Source organism: Lates calcarifer, linkage group LG13 (genome assembly GCF_001640805.2).
Source record: "Lates calcarifer isolate ASB-BC8 linkage group LG13, TLL_Latcal_v3, whole genome shotgun sequence".
Taxonomy (NCBI): domain Eukaryota; kingdom Metazoa; phylum Chordata; class Actinopteri; family Centropomidae; genus Lates; species Lates calcarifer.
In genome coordinates, this window is record NC_066845.1 from 9,739,157 (window position 1) to 9,758,512 (window position 19,356).

The window sequence follows — 19,356 nt, forward strand, 5'->3', positions numbered from 1 at the left end:
AGCTGGCATTTAGTTGTTGGTGTTCTTGTAGCTTTTCTGTGTTATATTGGGCCTCATTTTTCACACACCCCCTTGACCACCAAGCAGTCCATCTGTGATGAAGTAATGCACCACAGAGACTGTTGCATGTTTATATAACACCGTGGGTGTGTGGGCTGGGGGAGATTGTGCAATATTTCTTTGTTGTAATGTGTGTGTGTGTGTGTGTGTGTGTTAAAAAGAGAGAGAGGCTGAAACACATGTCCCAAAATAACAGAGGAATTTTTGCTCATGTGCTTTTTTTTTTTCAGTGAGCCCGTCACGTCACAGCATCTCAGAGTGGAGGATGCAGAGCATAGCACGAGACTCCGACGACAGCTCGGACGAGGAGTTCTTTGACGCTCATGGTAATATTTTAAATGATTTTAAATTAAAGGCAGAAGTTAGATGAGATGTTCATTGTGCTCAGTTTTCAGACAACCTGCCTGCTCCCTCCTCCCCTGACTCTGCATGCGTCTCTTTAACCACAGATCAGTTCTTAAGCTTCCCAGATACCCAGCATGCTTTGGGGCTGCAGTTGAAGTAAGTGGGTGTGGTGCAACACCCAGGTTCTCTGCTGGATGAGTTTGGCCAAGGACACGGGGCCAGGTGTCTCATCCTGCCGTCAAGTTCAGAAATCACATCATTGCTTTCCATCAGTTCCTCACTCACCAATACACTCAGCGCACACAATCATTTACAACTCATGTTAAATCCAAGCAATAAATGCCCCTCCCACCACATAATTCATTAGTGTTGTTTCAGAACATTTACTCATGATGATGAAACAAGAATAAAATCATGCACGTTGTTGTCATTTATTATATTGATACTGATTTTGCTGCACTTAAGTTTCTCTGCTGTCTCTGCTCATGACTCTATGAGTAACTGAGGAGCAATCATTAGACTGAATTGTGTTGACATCTGTAAATTTTTTGTGGGTTGCAGTGTTCATGTTTGTATGGATTAATTACTATGTGTTGGGTGCCTGGAGTCACAGCACATCACGTTTTATCAAATGAACTGATTAAAGTTATAGCTGCACTGTCATTAATTAGTGTACATACTCCTCTGTCTCTGTGACAGTTAATACAGTGATTACTGTTGTGCTGCTCCAGTGCCCCTTTCAGTTATTTTGTGAATTACAGATGTTACTGCTCTGTAAAGACGACCTCATGAAATAAGCAGTTATTTAATTATGGTAAATAAATGAGGTTGGAGTAACAAAATAAACTTGAGATACAGAGTATATGAACACAAGTGTGAGCTTTGGAGCCTGGATGAATCACATGTTGAAGGTATGCAAATATGGAAACAGGCTGACTTGGCTCAGATTGCTTTTGATATTAGATTTCTATCATTAAAGTTTGTTTGTGGTTATGGTCGTCTTGCAGTAAACATCTATCACAAACACTTGAGATAGATGTCCAGGTTTATTTTTAACTGTCACGTTCTCCTTCTCCATGTGGCAGAGAGATATATATTCTTAGTGAAAATGAATAAAGAAAAGCTCTAGGAGGAGAACTCATAGTGGTGTGTTTAGTTTACTAAGTTTAGTTTAGTTTACTACTTTATTGATCAGACATTTGAATCTATGAGTGATAATACACACTTATCTTGTTTTTCTCAAGATAGCACTGCAGTAATTATTCTTAAAACTGATAACAGAACTAATGTATCTTCTACAATGGAATCTAAAAAAATTAGGTGTATGAGAACGTGTAAAGCTATGATTTATTGCTAACTGTGAAATTTATGTATCTACAGTAATACACAAGTTGCAAATGAAGCCGAAATAAAGTTATTAACTGATTTAATTCAGGTAGAGATTATTCATTAACACTTAAGGCTCGATCATTATTCATGTTTATAAATGGAAAAAAATGAAGCAACTAAAGAAATCATTTCAAAGCAATAAAACAAAAAAGTCACTTAATATTAAACTGTTTATGGGACAAATTATGTTTCTTTAGAAATTCAGAGTCTTACTCTGGTGTTTGTGTTTCTGAGAAACTGGTTGCAACCAAACCACAAAATAAAATGATTTCCACTCCTTCACAACAGTTGTGTTATTTAGTTGTAATGTAACTACTGTGGAGGTAAATGGAGTTATATGAGAATTGTACATAAAACATTAGATATTATTTTCAGTTTGCCAACACGAACTAAAGTGAACAGGAGGTGGCTGCCTGTTTCTCAGAACAGAAGATACTGGCAGAATAACAAAAATGTCCCAGGAGTGAAATTAAGGGATAAAAGGGGATATTTTTTTTTAGATCCTGAGCTTTCCTTTTTAAGTCACAGATTAATGTCTGTGTATGGATAACCTAGTCCATCTAGATATTTTGTTAAATTCAAAGACACATACTAGTTTAAAACCATTTCTCAGTTGGTAATGGTTTGGTAAAAAGATGTGTTTTTCTTGAAAATACATTATGGTAATAAAATTACACCACTGCCTGTCCATTGTTCCCCACCACCACTATTTTGTGATTTCTTTTGACAATATCTTATGAGAAAGCTTGACAAGGGTCCTCTATGTTGGTTAACCATTTCATTACATAACTGAATGAGGAAATGTAACTCACACAACACCACAGTGTGTTCTTTAGTTAATAATGATTTATCTTGTGTTGCCTCTGCAGAGGATCTCTCGGACGGTGAGGAGGTCTTCCCAAAGGAGATTGCCAAGTGGAACTCCAATGACCTCATGGACAAGATTGAAGCCGCAGACACAGAGGAAACTTCTGGTACAGTGATGACCATTAGCACTTCATCACGGACAGACACACTGCTGTAATACAGTGCTTGGTGTTAAGAGTGTGTGTATGTGTTTTCAGGTGAGCTGTTCAAGGAAATGACCGTGGATTATGAAAGGGCAACCAGTGAGGAAAGACTAGATGAGGTAAGTGTGTCAGACACTGAGTGTTTGTACAAAAACACAACCCTAACCAGCTTCCTCTGATGCAGAAAACATGTCTGAAGTAAATATCTCTGCAGCACCATCTACAGAAAATGTCCTTCAGGCCCCAGAGCTTTTCCTAAACTTGATTTCATTCTAGTTCTGGTTTTACTATGAAAAACAAACTTAGTGTTCTATATCATGCTTTGCACTCTGGAGGATAAGAGAAGGGCTGCTTGTTCCTGAGCCTCTCTGTCCTCTTGTGTTCAGATGCGTGGCTCTGTTAGCGGCCAAGCCGATAGCTCTCCCATTCCCACCATCATGGTAACAAGGCACCAGTCAGTAAGTAAACATTTTGGCCCCAGTGCACTGTGGACTTCCATAGCTCCACAGAGACCGCCAATTCCCCCCCGCCCACCCGAACAAACCCAGTACTTACCACCCCTGCCCTTTTCCCTGCCGTCGCTCAAACCCAAAACCATGTGTACTCCTCAACCTCGCCACCCTCTGTTCAACTCCCGTGTACGTGCAGCTGTGGTGTTTAGTGTACATACAGTGCTTCTATCAGAATGTGAAGTTTTGGAACAGATGCATAAAACAAAACTACACATTGTGCTGTTCTATTTAATATCAGTTGTCCTCAGGAAGCATTGTCATTGTTTGCTGTTAGTTGAACAGTTGTCCAGGTGGAGTGTAGGTTGGCTCTGTTCTGTTTCCCTTCATGATTCTCCGCCCCTCTATGGTTGTGAAAAGAAGTTTGTTGTGTGACACGGATGCCAAAAGCCAGAAGCCATGACTTACAAATCTGATAAAAGTAATCTGATGCCAAATTGCAAAGGCATTATTGTTTATCTGTGATTTTCCCCACTCAGTAAGCATGCTTTTTTAGCTGTTTTTGGCCATGCCAGTAATTGAACATTCTCCAAGACCCATCCCTCTGTGTTCCTACCCATCACCTTTCTTTCAATTCACTATTCTCAGGAGAGCTCGTCCCAGCAGTGCCTGCAGCCCTCCAAGATCCATGTGCTGATCTTGGTTCTGCATGGGGGGAACATCCTGGATACAGGCGGAGGGGACCAGAACAGCAAGCAGGCGGACGTCAACACGATTAGTACGGCTTTTGACACAGTCATGCGTGTTCACTACCCTGCTGCGCTGGGACGCATCGCCATCCGCTTGGTACCCTGCCCTGCCATCTGTGCCGAGGCTTTCTCCCTGGTGTCCAAGTAAGAGGACACACACGTAGACATTTTTTCTGCAGGCTACAAGCATTGTGGATAATGATGAAAGGTTTCTGTTTATTGGCTTTGACTGCTGTTTGCTTAGGATGGAAAAGGTCCAGGTGCAGCCCATGACCATCAACCCCTTCTTCCTGTGTTTATTTCCTCAAATCTTTGTGGTTGTTTTGTTTATGCTCATAATTTGATTTTGTCCATTTTTGTCCCTTGTGGCAGCCTGAGCCCTTACAGCTATGATGAGGGTTGTCTGTCCAGCAGCCAGGACCACATCCCGCTGGCAGCTCTGCCCCTCCTGGCCACGTCTGCTCCACAGTACCAAGAGGCTGTGGCCACCGTCATCGTCAGAGCCAACCAGGTGTACACCGATTTTCTAAAGTCTCTGGATGGGTCTGCCTTCTCTGGCCAGGTCAGTTACTGTCCTGTGAATTCTCACAGAGGAACAGTTTTAGGTTAAAAACACATATAGCTCATTATAAGATGAGCTCATTATAGCTCATTATAAGATGAGCTATATGTGTTTTTTTGTTTCCAAAGATATATGTACATAATCACAGTTGAGCCAGGTCTTTAATTTGTTACCTTTTATGACACAATGTAAAAACACAAATTAGTTCATTCTGTGTTAGTTGACTATAAATGCTGACTTTTCTTATGTTTACCTCCAATTTTGGATGATTGAACTGTGTAGGAGATGGCATATCAATATTTTTGGTAAGCTTGAACCATAAGAAAATATAAAATATTATTTCTGATCCTTGACCTCTTTAGGTATGCCTCATTGGGGACTGTGTGGGAGGAATCTTGGGATTTGATGCTCTGTGCAGCAGCAATCAGACAGTAAACGAAAGCCAGAACAGCAGTCGCAGGGGCAGTGTTGTCAGTGTACAGGTAAGAGACTAAACACACAGTGCAGTGCAGTGACTACATATTCTTAACTCATAAAAGAACTTTGTAACAAATCTTCCTGAATCTCCCCCACAGGATCAGGACCTCCTCTCTCCTGGCATCATTGTCAACAGCGGGCACGGGTCATCTTCTCCGACCCTGGAGGGCAGCCGCCACCTCAGTCGCAGTAACATCGACATCCCTCGTGCTGGTGCAGGTGACGACACCAAGAGACAACTGCCACGCAAGAGAAGTGACTCCTCCACCTACGAACTGGACACAATAAAACAACACCAGGCCTTCCTATCTAGGTATGCTCTGTGTATGGGATGACAAAAATCCTTACCTGGGAGATTTAAAGAAAAAAACCTCACTCAGTCCTTGTTCCATGTGCTGTCAGAGTGTGATTTATTTTTAGGTCCGTGCCAGGAAATGACTTTGTGCTGTCCTTTCAGCTTACACTCCAGTGTCTTGCGGAACGATGCAGCTTCACGCAGGTCGAGCAGCAGCACTATGCTGGATGGAGGCTCCCTGGGGAAGTTTGAATTTGAGGTGTCTGACTTTTTCCTCTTTGGCTCTCCACTTGGCTTGGTACTTGCCCTGAGAAAGACTGTCATCCCTATGTTAGATGGTAAGCTACTTCATACAGAGAAATGCAACATTTGCTATAGTGTAATCAATGATAAAGACAATGGCAAACATACCTTCAAAACAATATTGTATTGTAAATATATTAATTGTATTGATATTATAAATACTTAAATGTTAGTAGACCTTGTGTTTTTGATATCTAAATGAAGATATTGTTACACAACTTTTCCATCTGAATCAAAGGTCCTGCTTAGGTTCCTCCCTTCCCCTTTCTCATGTCTTTGGTTCACTTTCTCCCTCTAGTGGCCCAGCTGCGACCCGCCTGTCAGCAGGTCTATAACCTGTTCCATCCGGCCGATCCGTCAGCCTCTCGCCTGGAGCCTCTACTGGAGAGGAAATTTCACCTTCTGCCTCCCTTCAACGTGCCCCGTTACCAACGCTTTCCCCTGGGGGATGGAAACTCTGCCCTACTGGGTGAGCCCTCTGCCTGATGATGTATAAAAGCTACTATCAATTCAGTAGATATCCAATCATGAATTACAGTGTAGAATCACTTATGTAGTTCTCACTTGGATTCACATGCACAGACACAAATGCAAAATTCCCTGTGATAAAATGGCTGTTTGATTTCTCCTTTTAACTTAAGATCACATCAGCTGACACTTCAAACACTGTCCCGTTTCTCATGGATGCATGCCATAGACAACACATGCCTTGAAGATGCTTTACTAGCACACTATGAGTTCTTTCGCACACAGAATAAACATTGTCTCAAAGAAAAATGGAACATTTTTCTACTGTTTGTGCTTCAACGTCTTTTGTGAAGCAGTTTATTCATCTAAATGTGGTCATAGTCCTGCTGGTGGTTTCTGTTCAGACTGGTCATTATAGTAGAGTAACCCTTAGAGCCTCACCCTACCCTTTTACACAAGTCTATGATTCCCTGAGAAAAAGGACAGAAATTGGTAAAGTAGCAAACAAGGATTTTTGAAATAAGTTGAAATAGCTTCCACCACTGAACCAAGAACCAGGGCTTATTAAAGAGTGACATCAAGGGTAATAAGCATGAAGATATTTCTTAATTATTTTAGGCTGGGGTTTCGATGTGTCAAGAGTCCTAAAAGTGATAACTTTCATCAAATGAGCTGTCACTGAGTGTCTCCAGGTCTGCCTTGTGTAACTAATTAATTTTTCAGTACAGGTAAAGTTTCAAAGACAAATTCAGGATAATTTTTTAGTTAAGCGCAAAAAAAGATTTTATGACTAGCAGATTCTAAGGCATTTACAATCTTAGCACAGTGTGATATGACAGTGTTTGACTTAGAAGCAGTTGTGGTTCAAGTAAGAGGGCTCGACTAAGGGCTTGACTCTGCTTTCTTGTCTCATGTTCAGTTGTTCTTGCTTCATATGTTTTTGTGTCTTCCTTGTCTTCTTTCTTCTTTCTCTCTTGGCCTCCTGTCCCCATATCTGCGCACCTGGCTCTCTACCTCTAAAACCCCTCCTGACCTCTGCCCCTTCTGCCCCTCCACCTCCCTCTGTAGTGGAGACAGTCCAGAGCAACGCTCAGCTGCTACTTGACAGCGGGCCTCCTCTGTCCCTTCGCTGTCAGGAGACCATCAGCGAGACCTGCATCCCTGTGCCTGTGCTAAACTGGCAAGAGGGCTCCCTCAAAGCCACACCCGCCACTATGGAGTGTGTGTAGCCTCTCCCATTCACCTGCATCTGTCCGCAACCCCATTCACTGTGTTTCTTTTGTCTGTCTGTCCCATCCCTCTTGCTGTCAACGTCCAAGATGCTCAGATTTGTATCCACCATGTTTTCTCTCTGAGTATTCCCATCGCTGTTGGTTCAAGAATGTAGAGCTGCAGACATAGATACACTGATGGACTATATATATTTTCCTTTTAGCATCCAGTTGTTTATCTAAATTACTTTGTACAGGCAGTTCAGTTTACTGGTTTAATTCTCGGCCTATTAAGATTTTCTAGTTTGAAAAAGAAATTTTTACAACACGCCATGGAAATACTTGACAAAAATCTGGTGAGCATCTCGTTGTGTTAGTTTTTGTTGTCGTCATCATATATTCATGTAGCATTCAGTGTTTGGAGGACGCAAGCATTTGTGTTTGTGCTGTGGTTTTTAAGCCGGGTTTTAGTGTGTCTGCATCATCCCCATTATATCAGATTATTGATGTGGACAGAGGGTATCTCTACAGTCGTCTGTGTTTCAGAGACAGGTCTTGATGTGAAGATTGTGCTGCTTTTGATGTTGTGGTTGCACAGTGTACTTGGAGCCCTATCTATACATCCTGAATATACTGTGCTCTATGTTTCTCCTTGTTATAATGATCAGAGGTCATCTGATTTTATAAAATGTCCAGCACTATCTCAAGGATTTTTACATATCACTGCTATTAGATAAAAAAAATCACCTTCATAAGAGATACTAACACATGGGTGTGATTGTAACAGATGTGGACATTTGTGATTTTGCATTCACTAAGTGTTTTATGTATTCATTTTCCTGTGTTTCCACTTGGTCGGTTACAGAAATCTGACCTTGGCCACCACGTTGGCCGCCTTGTGGTTTCACAAGTCCTCTGAAACCATGGTGCCTGCCGTCACATTTCTCTCCTGCCGCCCTAACCCACATCCCCCTCCTCCCATCACTGTGAGCTCCCCTTACCTGTGTCTCTGTCTAATGGGATCTCCTTGTTTCGGCTCAATAGCGGATGTTGTTCAGTCTCATGGTGGTGTCTTCATGGACAGTTCGTACCCCTCATCCCCCGTAACGGGCCCCCTCTCCCGGGGCCAGCGGAGGGCCAGTGAGGTCAGCATTGCCAGCCAGGTCTCAGGAATGGCAGACAGTTACACTGCCACCAACATAGCCAACAGTAAGTGCTCTCAATACGAACCAGTCTCTTTCTCTCTTCCTTCCACTCACACAAACACTGATACTAGTTATTCTCCTTCTTTCTCTTTCTCTCAGTCCAACTTTTCTCTATTATTCTGTCTAGTTTCTTTTTCCGACTCTCCTCCCTCATCTTCTCTCTCTCTCTCTCTCACTCTCAACCCTGTTACTCTAACTCTACACACACCCTGCACTCCAGCTGGAGCAGTCTAGTCAGCCAGGTAGACAACAAATACCCCACTCCTTTTGCTACTTCTGTTTAGCAAGACTTAACACCTGCACTGAATGGCGATACATGCAGGGCGTTTTCGCCATCTCCTGTTAAAAGTCCCAAGCAGAGTCTTGAAGAAGAGCAAGCTTAGCGCCACTTTCCACTGTCTGTCTTACTTTTATCCACTGTCTAAATGTAAATGCAATGAACGAGTGCTGCATTTATCTAATGTTGTAATGCATGAATACACCTGCCTCCCTCAGCCATTCCTGCATTGTCCACTCCCTATTGCAGTGTTTGCTGAGATAACCAGTACTCTGTTTCCTGTTTGTTTGATTGTCCTTCAAAGTCCCACCCACCCCACCTCCCTCACTCGTTCACTTTTGTTACGAGAACATTTTTTTGTGCCTCACATTACTTTTGTGAATACTGTTGTTATAGCATCTACAGCACAATCCTGGAGATGCATGTAAACTAACTGTGACAGATCACTGCTCCTGCAACACTAGAGTGTCAGAAGATCTTCAACAGCATCACCCTTACCCCACTACCTTAACTGTTGTTTTTCAGCTTTAACATTCACAGATCTGTTTAAGGCAGCTTGCTGACACTGGACACATCCCAACATTATTCTTCAAACTGTATAAACTGTCACTGTCACACTATGCATCCGTTTTTTCATGTGGTTTCTTTGTCTTTGTTTTCTTCCCATAGCCAAATCATGCCAATTTAGCCAATCCAAAAAGTTCAGCCTTTTGTCCCAGCTCGCCCTATCATCACAAAATAAATTCTTCCTGAAAAGTCCTCCTAAGTCTCGTAAGAAAGCAGTGGCTGGCCAGGCCGCAGAATCTCCTGATGCAGATCTAGGGGCAGAACTGGATGGTGAGGCAGACTGTAGTGAAGGTCTAAGTCCCACTGGCCAGTACGAGAACTGCCTGTCAGCGGGGCTGGACTGTGCTATATCTGATCTGGTCTCACTGGACTCCCAGGCTGAAGTGGATCAAGGTATATTTCTAAGGGAGGGGACTACTGAAATCAACATGAGCCTGCAGGTCTTTTCTGTGTGCTGCTCTATACTGTCACAATTCAAAAACTGCTCTTCCAGAAAGCCTCTTTTTCCTCCCCTGTACTTGTCTTCTTTCAAAATTAAATTCATAAACATTTTAGGCACTGATCACTGATGAGGAACTTGCCCCTTCTTTTCAAATCCATCATCTGTTTTCATGCCTATACTAACATGAATAACCATCTTCAGTTGCTCATATAATCATGTCAGTTCTAACTGTCTTTCTTCTTTCTGTACTTGAATTCCAGCACTTGATTTTCTTGTTAATAACTATTATAAACTCTTTCCTTTTCCTCGTTTAGCTGAAGAACTTCTGGGATCGGTGATGATTGTGGTTAAAAACTGAAATAATCTTTTGGCTTTAGCTTCAGGGGTGTTTCACCTTTGCGTGGCATCACATACTTCACATCACATACTTCCCAGTTTCACCTTACTTCTCTGCACCCTATTCACTCCATTCTCACCGCAGTTGCAGCACGGTGGTGGGGCACAAAGCGGCTGGACTTTGCCCTGTACTGCCCCGATGCTCTGACCGCTTTCCCCACAGTGGCTTTACCGCACCTCTTCCATGCATCATACTGGGAGTCCACTGACGTTGTGTCTTTTCTCCTGAGACAGGTTAGTAAACTTTACGATGCCTGCCATTCTTTATGGCCTGTTAATATGTAACCTGCGGGCTGTAGGACCTCTTCAGAGATACTGAGGATGACTCACTGACGTGTCCCCTGTAGGTAATGAGGCATGAAAACTCCAGCATCCTGGAGCTTGACGGGAAAGAAGTGTCTGAATTCACCCCCTCCAAACCACGTGAGAAGTGGCTCCGCAAGAGGACTCATGTAAAGATCAGGGTAAGAAGCCAGTTTCAGGGTGTTTACACATTTATATCTAATCACAGCATTCTCCTCATTGTTGGCCAGGAAACTGATCTTATGTAACTGGATAAAAGCAACGCCACCATCTCATAAACGATGGGTAGAGGAGGTGATGGCACACCTTAAATTAGAGCATCTTAGATTTAATTTGCAGGGCAACACTAAGAGATATTGTAAGGTCTGGCAGCCTTTTATTTCTTATTTTGAACATGAGTTTTCATCTGCTCCAACATAGTTGGCAGCTTGTAGAAACCCCCTTTCCTTTGCTTTCACTCCTGGACAGAATGTGACTGCCAACCATCGGGTGAATGATGCAGTGTTCACTGAAGACAGCCAGCAGGTTGTGACAGGTCGCTTCATGTACGGCCCCCTGGACATGGTCACTCTTGCTGGGGAGAAGGTGAACTCTCTTTTGTCATCACTTAGAGCAGCACAGAGACTGGTTTTAGTAAAGCCTGTGTAATTTGTGTTTGCCCTCATTTTTCTGTTGAAAGGTAATGCTTGGGTTTTTTTGTGTGTGTGTGTTTTTTTTTTCCCCAATCCTGTCCAGGTTGACCTTCACATCATGACCCAGCCTCCATCAGGAGAATGGGTGTACTTCAACACAGAGGTGACCAACAGCAGTGGCCGTGTGTCCTTTATCATCCCAGAAGACAAGCGTCTGGGCATCGGAGTCTACCCAGTTAAAATGGTTGTCAGGTGAGATTAGTTTGGTGCCTTTTCAATAATAATGTTATGTCTTAGTTTACTGAATTATTCAAGCTTTTTGGGCACTTTTTGTATTATTATGTTTCAGTGTCCTTAAGGTGAATTTTAAGAAAAAATATTTTTCTTTTGATCTCTGTCTCTCTCTGTTTTCTTACCCTCTGTCATTCTTTTTATTCCCCAGAGGTGACCACACGTTTGCAGACAGCTACCTGACAGTTATTCCACGTGGCACAGAGTTTGTGGTATTCAGTATTGATGGATCTTTTGCTGCTAGTGTGTCAATCATGGGAAGTGACCCCAAAGTGCGGGCAGGAGCTGTGGATGTTGTCAGGTACCTAACTGCTCTTCTTCTCCTGTCCTCTCAGGTTTGAAACAAGAGTTTCTTTCAGATTGAAGTACAAAAACATGTGATGTTGTTATTTATGGTATTTTCTCCTGTGTCTCCTTGCTGCAGGCACTGGCAGGATTTAGGCTATTTGATCATCTATGTGACAGGGCGTCCAGACATGCAGAAGCAGCGGGTGGTGGCTTGGTTGTCTCAGCACAACTTCCCTCATGGCATCGTCTCCTTCTGTGACGGCCTGGTCCACGACCCGCTAAGACACAAGGCCAACTTCCTCAAGGCCTTGACAGAGGTCAGAAGTGTTGATGTGTAGTCTTGATATTTGTGAAATGAATGAAAAATATACTTTCAGAGGTGAAAACCAATGCTGACGTGGTGTTACTATCTGCTTTTGACTGATTCCAGGCTCACCTGAAGATTTTTGCTGGCTACGGATCAACCAAAGACATCTCAGTCTACACCTCCATTGGCCTCCCTCCCTCCCAAATATACATTGTCGGCAGACCTTCTAAGAAGATGCAGCACCAGTGCCAGGTACAATTTGATAATTTAACACAACTTGGAAAAAGATCTTACTAAATAATCAGTCTGTTATTACATTTCAAAAATGCTAAAGTAAATACCCAAAGCTCTACAAAACTGGTCTGCTTTATGAGAATATTTAACCAAGATTTATAAATGCTTCCTAGCTGACAGTATGTCTCTGCTCTGATCCTTTCAACAGTTCATCACAGAGGGATATGCAGCTCATTTGTCCCAGCTGGAGTACAACCACCGTTCTCGGCCAGCCAAGTCCAGCAGCGCACGCATGGTGCTGCGTAAAGGCAGCTTCGGCTTGGGTGCAAACAGCGACTTCCTCAGGAAGAGGAACCACCTGCTGCGCACCATCTCCTCCCAGCCAGCCCCCAGTTCCCCAACAGGCAGCATCCACAACAGACCAGAACGCACGCAGAGCCAATCAGACAGCGAGCGGCTGGAGCGGGAGCGGCTGGAGCGCGGTCACAGCCACAGCCAGGGAGCGACCCAACGCAGCATGAGCATCACGGCGAGCTGCTGGGGCCGCAGCAGTAGCACCAAGCTGGAACCAGGAGTTCTCAGCCCAAAATGAAAAAAAAAAAAATAGAGAGACAATGTGAGAGCACCTTCGGGAGAGTGACTTATAGATACAGTGCTAAGGAAGAGACATGTGACATTAAGATAAATGGAAAGAGTGAAAATCAGTCGGCTTGCACCAGATGGGTAATTACCACAAGGAAAATCATAGGTGCTACAAACCACTCTTTATAAAACTAATGCCAGTCACACTTATGGACACAAGCTATGGCTATATTTATTATAAAACACACAACTCAACAGGCATTTCAAGAAGCATCTTCCTGAAGCAGGAACATGCACAGAAACAAACATAGCTAATATTGTAGGAATCCAGACTGTTTGTACTGTTTAGTAAATATTTATCAGTCTTGAATACAAGGTCAGTTTTCCTCCTACAACAGGTTTTAGATTGGAGATGGTTACACATAAAAGCACCCCCATGCTGTGTACTGCAGCAAACAACACAAAGTGGTTACAGACAACTCGTATCAGGTCCACATTTCTGATACTGCACTGCAGCTGAATACTGTGGCCACTGCAAGCACAACAATTACTACAGAGGCAAACTTTGTGAATAGTAGTTTTAAAGCTATGTCCTTTTTATGTGATAATCAGATACATTGTAGTCTGAGAGGAGAGCTGAGAATCAGGTCAAACTGGACTGAATGTGTTTGTTTTCCAGGTGTGACCACACAATCATTTAGCCCAAATTAATATTTGTCTGATTTTTTTGAGAAAATCATTCTCATTTATCAACAATACAGAGTGAAGTTGGTGATCTGTAAGCCATCTAATAAGGGTTAGATCAAGAGCTGCTACATCTTGCCATTTAAATGACAACGACTAAACAATGTGTCACCAAACCATACAGTCCGGTTTTGCTTGTTTTCTCATCGTCCCTCAGACCAAAGAACCATCCAGATATCACATCAAGCAAACCATGAAATTACCCTTTAACTATGGCTGCAGCTAAAACTGTTCCTGGGTTTTTATAGCATTCCACCACATCACACCATACTGCGCTGCTGTACCTTCCTACATAAGTAACGTATGACTCAGCTATAGGGAAAACTCCTACTACTGTACGGTTAATGTGCCAAAGTAAACAGTATAGAATGATATGCTGTACATGAACAGAGAGGAAATGATGAGGGTCTGCTGTATAAAAAATGGAATAGATTGTGTAACTATGTAGTTGAATGCCTTAACAAGGCTTGTACATAATTGTTATATTACAGTGCAGATCTGGTATCTGGTCCACTGAAGACCAGTTTCAAGTGTCTTCTTTCCTCTGGGGGTAAACACCACCTCATTCAGGATACACTTTATTGATTGATTATGATAATTATTGTTATTTAAGATTATAGATATTTTAAAATGTATTGATTTTGTGAACAAAACGTGTTTTAAGATTATTTAGCTATGTTGTGTTTTTTTTTTTTCTCTTCAAACTTCCGTTGCAACAGCCAAAACTCAAAGAGGTCTTTGCCTGGCACAGTATTGCATTTTTATTCTTTTATCTTGCAGATCACCAGAATTGTATCAACAGAACTGCTATCTTGTGTCATATATTGTATGTTTGTTATTATCTATTTTGGAAATTTGGGATATGGCTTCTCTCTGGTTATCCCTAAGCTGTAAATGAGGCGTTGAATGTGCTCATAGATAATCCTCCTTAGGTTAAGGTCTCTTTCTCTGTTCTGCTGCGCCTTTAGAGGAAGAAAAATCTGCAAATTGTAAATTCTGTACAATATGCTATCAGACGTAGGAACACAGAGCTAAGATTTACTTTATGCTGTTGGCCATTTATTTCTGATTTAGTCATACAGATGATGTTTAATTGTCCTTCTAACAGGCATGTACAGAGCTGACTGCAATGGACCAACATGGGCTGAAACATAAGGGGAAATGTGCAATATTACCCAACCACACCACAAGATCAAACAGACTGTACTGAAGAAACGTCACAGTGCATTGACAATCAGTTGAACAGGCACATATTCTACAGACGTCAAACTGCAGAGCGTATCTCAACATGTCTCGGCGCTACACACAAACGCACACAAATGTGAGTCCATTTTACAAAGAAGAGATTTCTCACAATAAAGTGCCACTGACCTGATAATGCTATGGGATATTACAGTAGGTTTTCTCCTGTGGACACATGCTCTGTCTTTTTTTTCTTTTTGTTGTGATGTTTCCATTCCAGCACATAACATTTACTGTAAGAGTGACACAGAAATCACCCATTAATTGCCAGTTTATTAGGTACACTTAGCTAAAAATAATGCAGTCTAATACAACAGCCCTGCAATAAAACCTACCTTTATGAAGGTCATAATGTTCAGTATTTGTCTAGAAAAGTGTTAGTTAAAAGTGAAAGGTCATTTTGGAGGCTTCAGTTTGTGATGCTGTTGCATTGTATTGTGTTACACCAAGTGGAGTTTCTATTGTTTGGTCCACCTCACATCAGTGAGGGTAGACTAAATATTACACAACTGAGTGAACATCCTTGTGCAAAGGTACCTATAACCTCCCTAACGAGGACTGTTTCTTTTGTCCTGTAATTCATACTGTTCTACTGTCCCTCTGCATTTTGACTTTTCAAGATTCGGCTTGAAGCCATATTGACTACTCTTTGGAAAGCTGCTATTTAAATAATGGCTGTTTGTACATTCATAGTAATTAGAAAAAATAAGAACAGGCAATGCTGGAAAATATGCACTCATGTAAAGCTGACAACTACTGAACCATTTTCCCTTCCTCAGAGATCTGAATTGCCTGGATATGAAAATCCAGAGAATGTAAAGGCAAAGCGGTGCGGTTTGGATACCTCTGGGCAGACACTTGCTTCAATTCTGCTACTGACAGGCACATTACCAGAGGCCTTACATTTCCCTTTTCTGCCTTACATTGACCATTGTGTTTCGAGGCCTAGAATGAACGACTTTGTGGAAAAGGATAGACTGTTCATGTTGACTTTGTGGAAATAGGAAAAGGCCATATTTTCTTAAAAGGCTGTGTTTTGTTTTCACTTTAAAGGAAATGTACAAAGGAGAGATCTGTTTGACGAATTCCACCAACATTAGGTAATCCATCACTGTCTCAAGCTCTGCGCCCGGGTTAATGCAATGCCACAACTGTTTCATCAACGGTTTGCATTCACAGACTGTATATACACAACATACCTTGGTAAATTAAGCTTGGAAATATTTTCATCGTACAGGGTGTGTATCTTCTAGGTTTTGGATAACTTCATTTTATCCATTCCCTTGTGTTTTTATGTACAGTGTATAAAGAACATATAAAGAACAACTAAGTAATTTTGGCCTTTTTTCACACTCAACTTAAAATGGTAACACTGTCATGAAGAATAATGTGGTTCTGCCTGATTACGGTCTGCAGTAAACAGGGCTTATTCAGATGTAGGAGAGTTCACACAAACTGTTTATTTTTCTGGGATCAGTTCACACAAATGCAGATTTATTCAGAGAACCAAAATGTGAGATTTAAAGGTGAGAAGACATCTTTGAGTGGGTGTAGAATAAGTAGCCAAATACAAAAAAAGGAAGAAAAAAAAGTTTGCAGAGTCACGCAGGACACTGAACTTTTAAATCAGCCTCTTACTGTGCTTCACATTAAGTAGAGATTATGTAATATGATATCACTGATTTCAAATGCACAAACCACTTGAACATAGTTACCGGCCCTAAATTATCAGACATCCTGAGTCAAGTTCATGGATCAACACTGAAATGCTTTGAAACATGGAGAAAATAAATATATGCATGAATCAGTGTAAACATAACATTGGCTGTGCAAACTGTTAGGGACAGCTCCTGCTCCTTTTATAGACTTGACACATTTTAATTACCCATAACTCTGCTTTCTCTTTACAACAGGAGATGATGCCTTTTGCCTGGATTTAACTCATTAGTGTACATCAGGAGTACATGTCCCTGTTGTTTTGTACATTCATTACTATACAGTTCAATCACAGGTGAATCACTGATATAAAATTCAAACCAAATATACAATTCTGTAAAAGCCAGTCACCATCAGCAGTCTGGCCATCCCGACGAAGGTAGTTTCATTTTAGCGAAGCTACTCTGACTTTGGAAGGAGGCTGCTGCATCTTCTACCTGTTGATTCCCAGTTTTCTCTGGAAGGCATTCCCGTCTCCCTTGGTGGCTTGCTAATGGATGAATGGAAGTTCACTGTTATGTACAAAGTAACGTTGCTACGTTCATTCCACTAAGTTACAGCTGAAAATTTCTTTTACCTTGTTGATCTCTTTGTGTTTGTCTCGACTGACGATCTCCTCTATGATCTCTCCTTCTCCTCTCACCAACCTAAAACAAACAAAAAACCAAAGTGAGTGGGTGAGTTGTTGATCGCCAGTCGCGTGTTATGGATTGTAGAGTGTGCTCTACCAGCTCTGCCTCACCTGGTCCGTCCCGTTTCAGGGTCCACCACCCTGCGGATCACACTCTGCCTGGCCTCGTACTCCTCTTTGGTGAGAGGCCTCTTGGTGGAGAGCCGGGCCTTCTGCTCATCTGTCATAACTGCAGAGAGAAAACAAAGCTTAATGTACCACACCCTACCTGTTCAGTTACTGACCAACTGTAAGCCACTATGAGCCATTCTCTGAAATTAATATGGTAAGATTGCCTTAAATGGTCAGGTATCATATTTGCTAGAATAGACAAAACAGACATTACTGTCATATTTAGAAACAGGACCACAAAAAGATACGATTTGACTCTAAAGAGACAACAAGTGACCACAAGAGATGCAGCTGTGTTTTGCGTCTCTTTCAGGAGAGAGGCCTTTGACTTGACTGTGCCCTGGAATCCGCTCATGCATATAAATAAAAACACATTAGACTCAGAGTGAAGTAATGCTATGTCCCACCAGGTCCCAGCTCCACTGCCCCCTCATCACTCTGCCACACTTCCAGGTAGGACGGAGGTTTCTGTGCCGGACCAGCGGACGGAAGTCCCTCCGCCTTCTTCTTCTCCTTCTTCTTCAGCTTCTCTTTCTTCTTTTTCTCCTTTTTCCTCTGTTTCTTCAGTTTCGCCTTCTTCTTCTTCAGCTTCTTTTTCTTGGCTTTACTTTTCTTCCTCTTCGTCTTCTCGTCGCTCGACGGGGGTGAGGATGACGAGGAAGAGGAGGAGGAGGAGGAAGAGGATGAAGAAGAGGAGCTTCTCCTGCGCTTCTTTCTTTGAGTTTTCACATCTGAGGGACAAAGAGGAAGTTTAACAGAGATCTTAAATAAAAAAATTTAAAAATACTTTCGCTGCGGTAAAAAAACTTGTTCATTTCAAGCCCCAACCTTGGCTCTTGAGTGCTCCTTTCTTAGACGATCTGCTCCGACTCCTGCTGCTGGATGAGGAAGACGACGAAGATGATGAAGAAGACGAGGAGGAGGAGGACCGCCTCCGTTTCTTCTTCTTCTTATCTCTGCCTGCTCTGTCAGGTGATCTGCTGCGATCCATCGCCACAGAAACCACACGAAGAGAAATGCCCACTGAAAAGTTGGTTGAAGATCATAAAAAGTAACGACTGGGCTTCGGCAGCCATAGAAGACTGGCTTTTTTTTTTTTTTTTTTTTTTAGTTTACGGAAGCGTGTTCGTCTTCAATTTCCTTCCGTCGGCGTCGGGGAACACAATTTTAACGTTCCTACTAGGAGTTTGCTCATTTGCTCTCAGTGGTGGAAGGGGTAGTCAATAAACCAGTGTAGAAATATTCTGTTTCAAGTAAAAGTCTGTTATTTTACTCAAGGCACAGTATTAGCATCAAAATGTACTTAAAGTAAAATAATACATTTTACTGACTTGCCCATTATATATATATATGTGTGTGTGTGTGTGTGTGTGTGTGTATCTAAATAAATAAATGCACTAGAATTAATATATTATTTGTTTTTTTTTTAAATAAAATATTAATGTGCAATATATAAGTAACTAATAAGTAAAGCTATCAAATCAGTGTATGGAGAATAGAATATAGAGTTCCATTAATTTCAAAAACTCAAGGGAAGTACCTTAAAATTGCACAGTAAATGTTTAATTTACTTTTTAAAATCTTGCCCATTCAATACATTTCATGTAGCAAGACAAAGAAAAACCTACAAACTCGATGAACCCACACGGACCTCTCCACCCTCTGCCTGATAGGTCATCCCTTTAGACCTGTGGTACCTCTCACAGCACCAAAAAGAGAAAAAGATAAAGAAGGAAATCAAAGGGAGGAAAAATGATCTAATGGCTGGTTCACCTACTTATCATCAGGTCGAATGAGGTCAACATTAAAGTAACCTAAAAAAAAAAAAGAAAAAAGACCACCGGGTCCTATCAAAAGATATCCATGTGCAGAGTGTGACTTTTGTGTGTGAAGGGTGAAGGTTTGTCCCTTAAATAGTTTGCAGTGTATCAGATATTCAGGTTGCACTGATCATTGAGTGTTCCACTCTATTGTTTCCGTGTCATGCAAAAGTGGGTCAGTGAGTTTAAG

At 41.9% G+C, this 19,356-nt stretch overlaps 2 protein-coding genes across 6 annotated transcripts in view; one reads left to right on the forward strand and one right to left on the reverse strand.

The window, feature by feature from the left end:
• LOC108878137 (membrane-associated phosphatidylinositol transfer protein 2) overlaps window positions 1-16,154 on the forward strand; it is a 42,019-nt gene extending 25,865 nt beyond the window's left edge. The window contains exons 7-26 of one of the 5 annotated variants that reach the window (XM_018668515.2): window positions 291-386; window positions 2,664-2,768; window positions 2,859-2,923; window positions 3,902-4,146; window positions 4,375-4,564; window positions 4,927-5,046; window positions 5,140-5,354; window positions 5,499-5,674; window positions 5,938-6,108; window positions 7,176-7,328; window positions 8,363-8,527; window positions 9,470-9,760; window positions 10,291-10,439; window positions 10,553-10,669; window positions 10,977-11,093; window positions 11,244-11,392; window positions 11,583-11,732; window positions 11,856-12,036; window positions 12,150-12,278; window positions 12,469-16,154. In XM_018668515.2, the coding sequence (XP_018524031.1) occupies window positions 291-386; window positions 2,664-2,768; window positions 2,859-2,923; window positions 3,902-4,146; window positions 4,375-4,564; window positions 4,927-5,046; window positions 5,140-5,354; window positions 5,499-5,674; window positions 5,938-6,108; window positions 7,176-7,328; window positions 8,363-8,527; window positions 9,470-9,760; window positions 10,291-10,439; window positions 10,553-10,669; window positions 10,977-11,093; window positions 11,244-11,392; window positions 11,583-11,732; window positions 11,856-12,036; window positions 12,150-12,278; window positions 12,469-12,852 (3,368 nt within the window). In that variant the 3' untranslated portion in view covers window positions 12,853-16,154. The remainder of the gene's footprint in view (window positions 1-290; window positions 387-2,663; window positions 2,769-2,858; window positions 2,924-3,901; window positions 4,147-4,374; window positions 4,565-4,926; window positions 5,047-5,139; window positions 5,355-5,498; window positions 5,675-5,937; window positions 6,109-7,175; window positions 7,329-8,362; window positions 8,528-9,469; window positions 9,761-10,290; window positions 10,440-10,552; window positions 10,670-10,976; window positions 11,094-11,243; window positions 11,393-11,582; window positions 11,733-11,855; window positions 12,037-12,149; window positions 12,279-12,468) is intronic. The other 4 variants (XM_018668517.2, XM_018668516.2, XM_018668518.2 and 1 more) reach the window with 4 other exon arrangements.
• A 111-nt stretch (window positions 16,155-16,265) lies between these two features.
• On the reverse strand, window positions 16,266-18,462 carry arl6ip4 (ADP-ribosylation factor-like 6 interacting protein 4). Its single transcript, XM_018668522.2, has 5 exons — window positions 18,175-18,462; window positions 17,754-18,077; window positions 17,287-17,404; window positions 17,122-17,191; window positions 16,266-17,034 (listed from the first exon to the last, which is right to left on the reverse strand). The coding sequence occupies exons 1-5, from the start codon at window positions 18,335-18,337 to the stop codon at window positions 16,978-16,980; spliced, it is 732 nt and encodes a 243-aa protein (XP_018524038.1). The 5' UTR covers window positions 18,338-18,462; the 3' UTR covers window positions 16,266-16,977.
• Between the last annotated feature and the right edge of the window lie 894 nt (window positions 18,463-19,356).

What these genes read in the sequence shown, in the direction of transcription:
- arl6ip4 (XM_018668522.2), bottom strand. Translation starts at nt 18,337, where the DNA reads ATGGATCGCAGCAGATCACCTGACAGAGCAGGCAGAGATAAGAAGAAG. An exon ending in GGCAGTGGAGCTGGGACCTG is followed by an intron (nt 17,405 to 17,753) that starts GTGGGACATAGC and finishes TTCTCTCTGCAG; the next exon opens with TTATGACAGATGAGCAGAAG. An exon ending in AACACAAAGAGATCAACAAG is followed by an intron (nt 17,035 to 17,121) that starts GTAAAAGAAATT and finishes TTCATCCATTAG; the next exon opens with CAAGCCACCAAGGGAGACGG.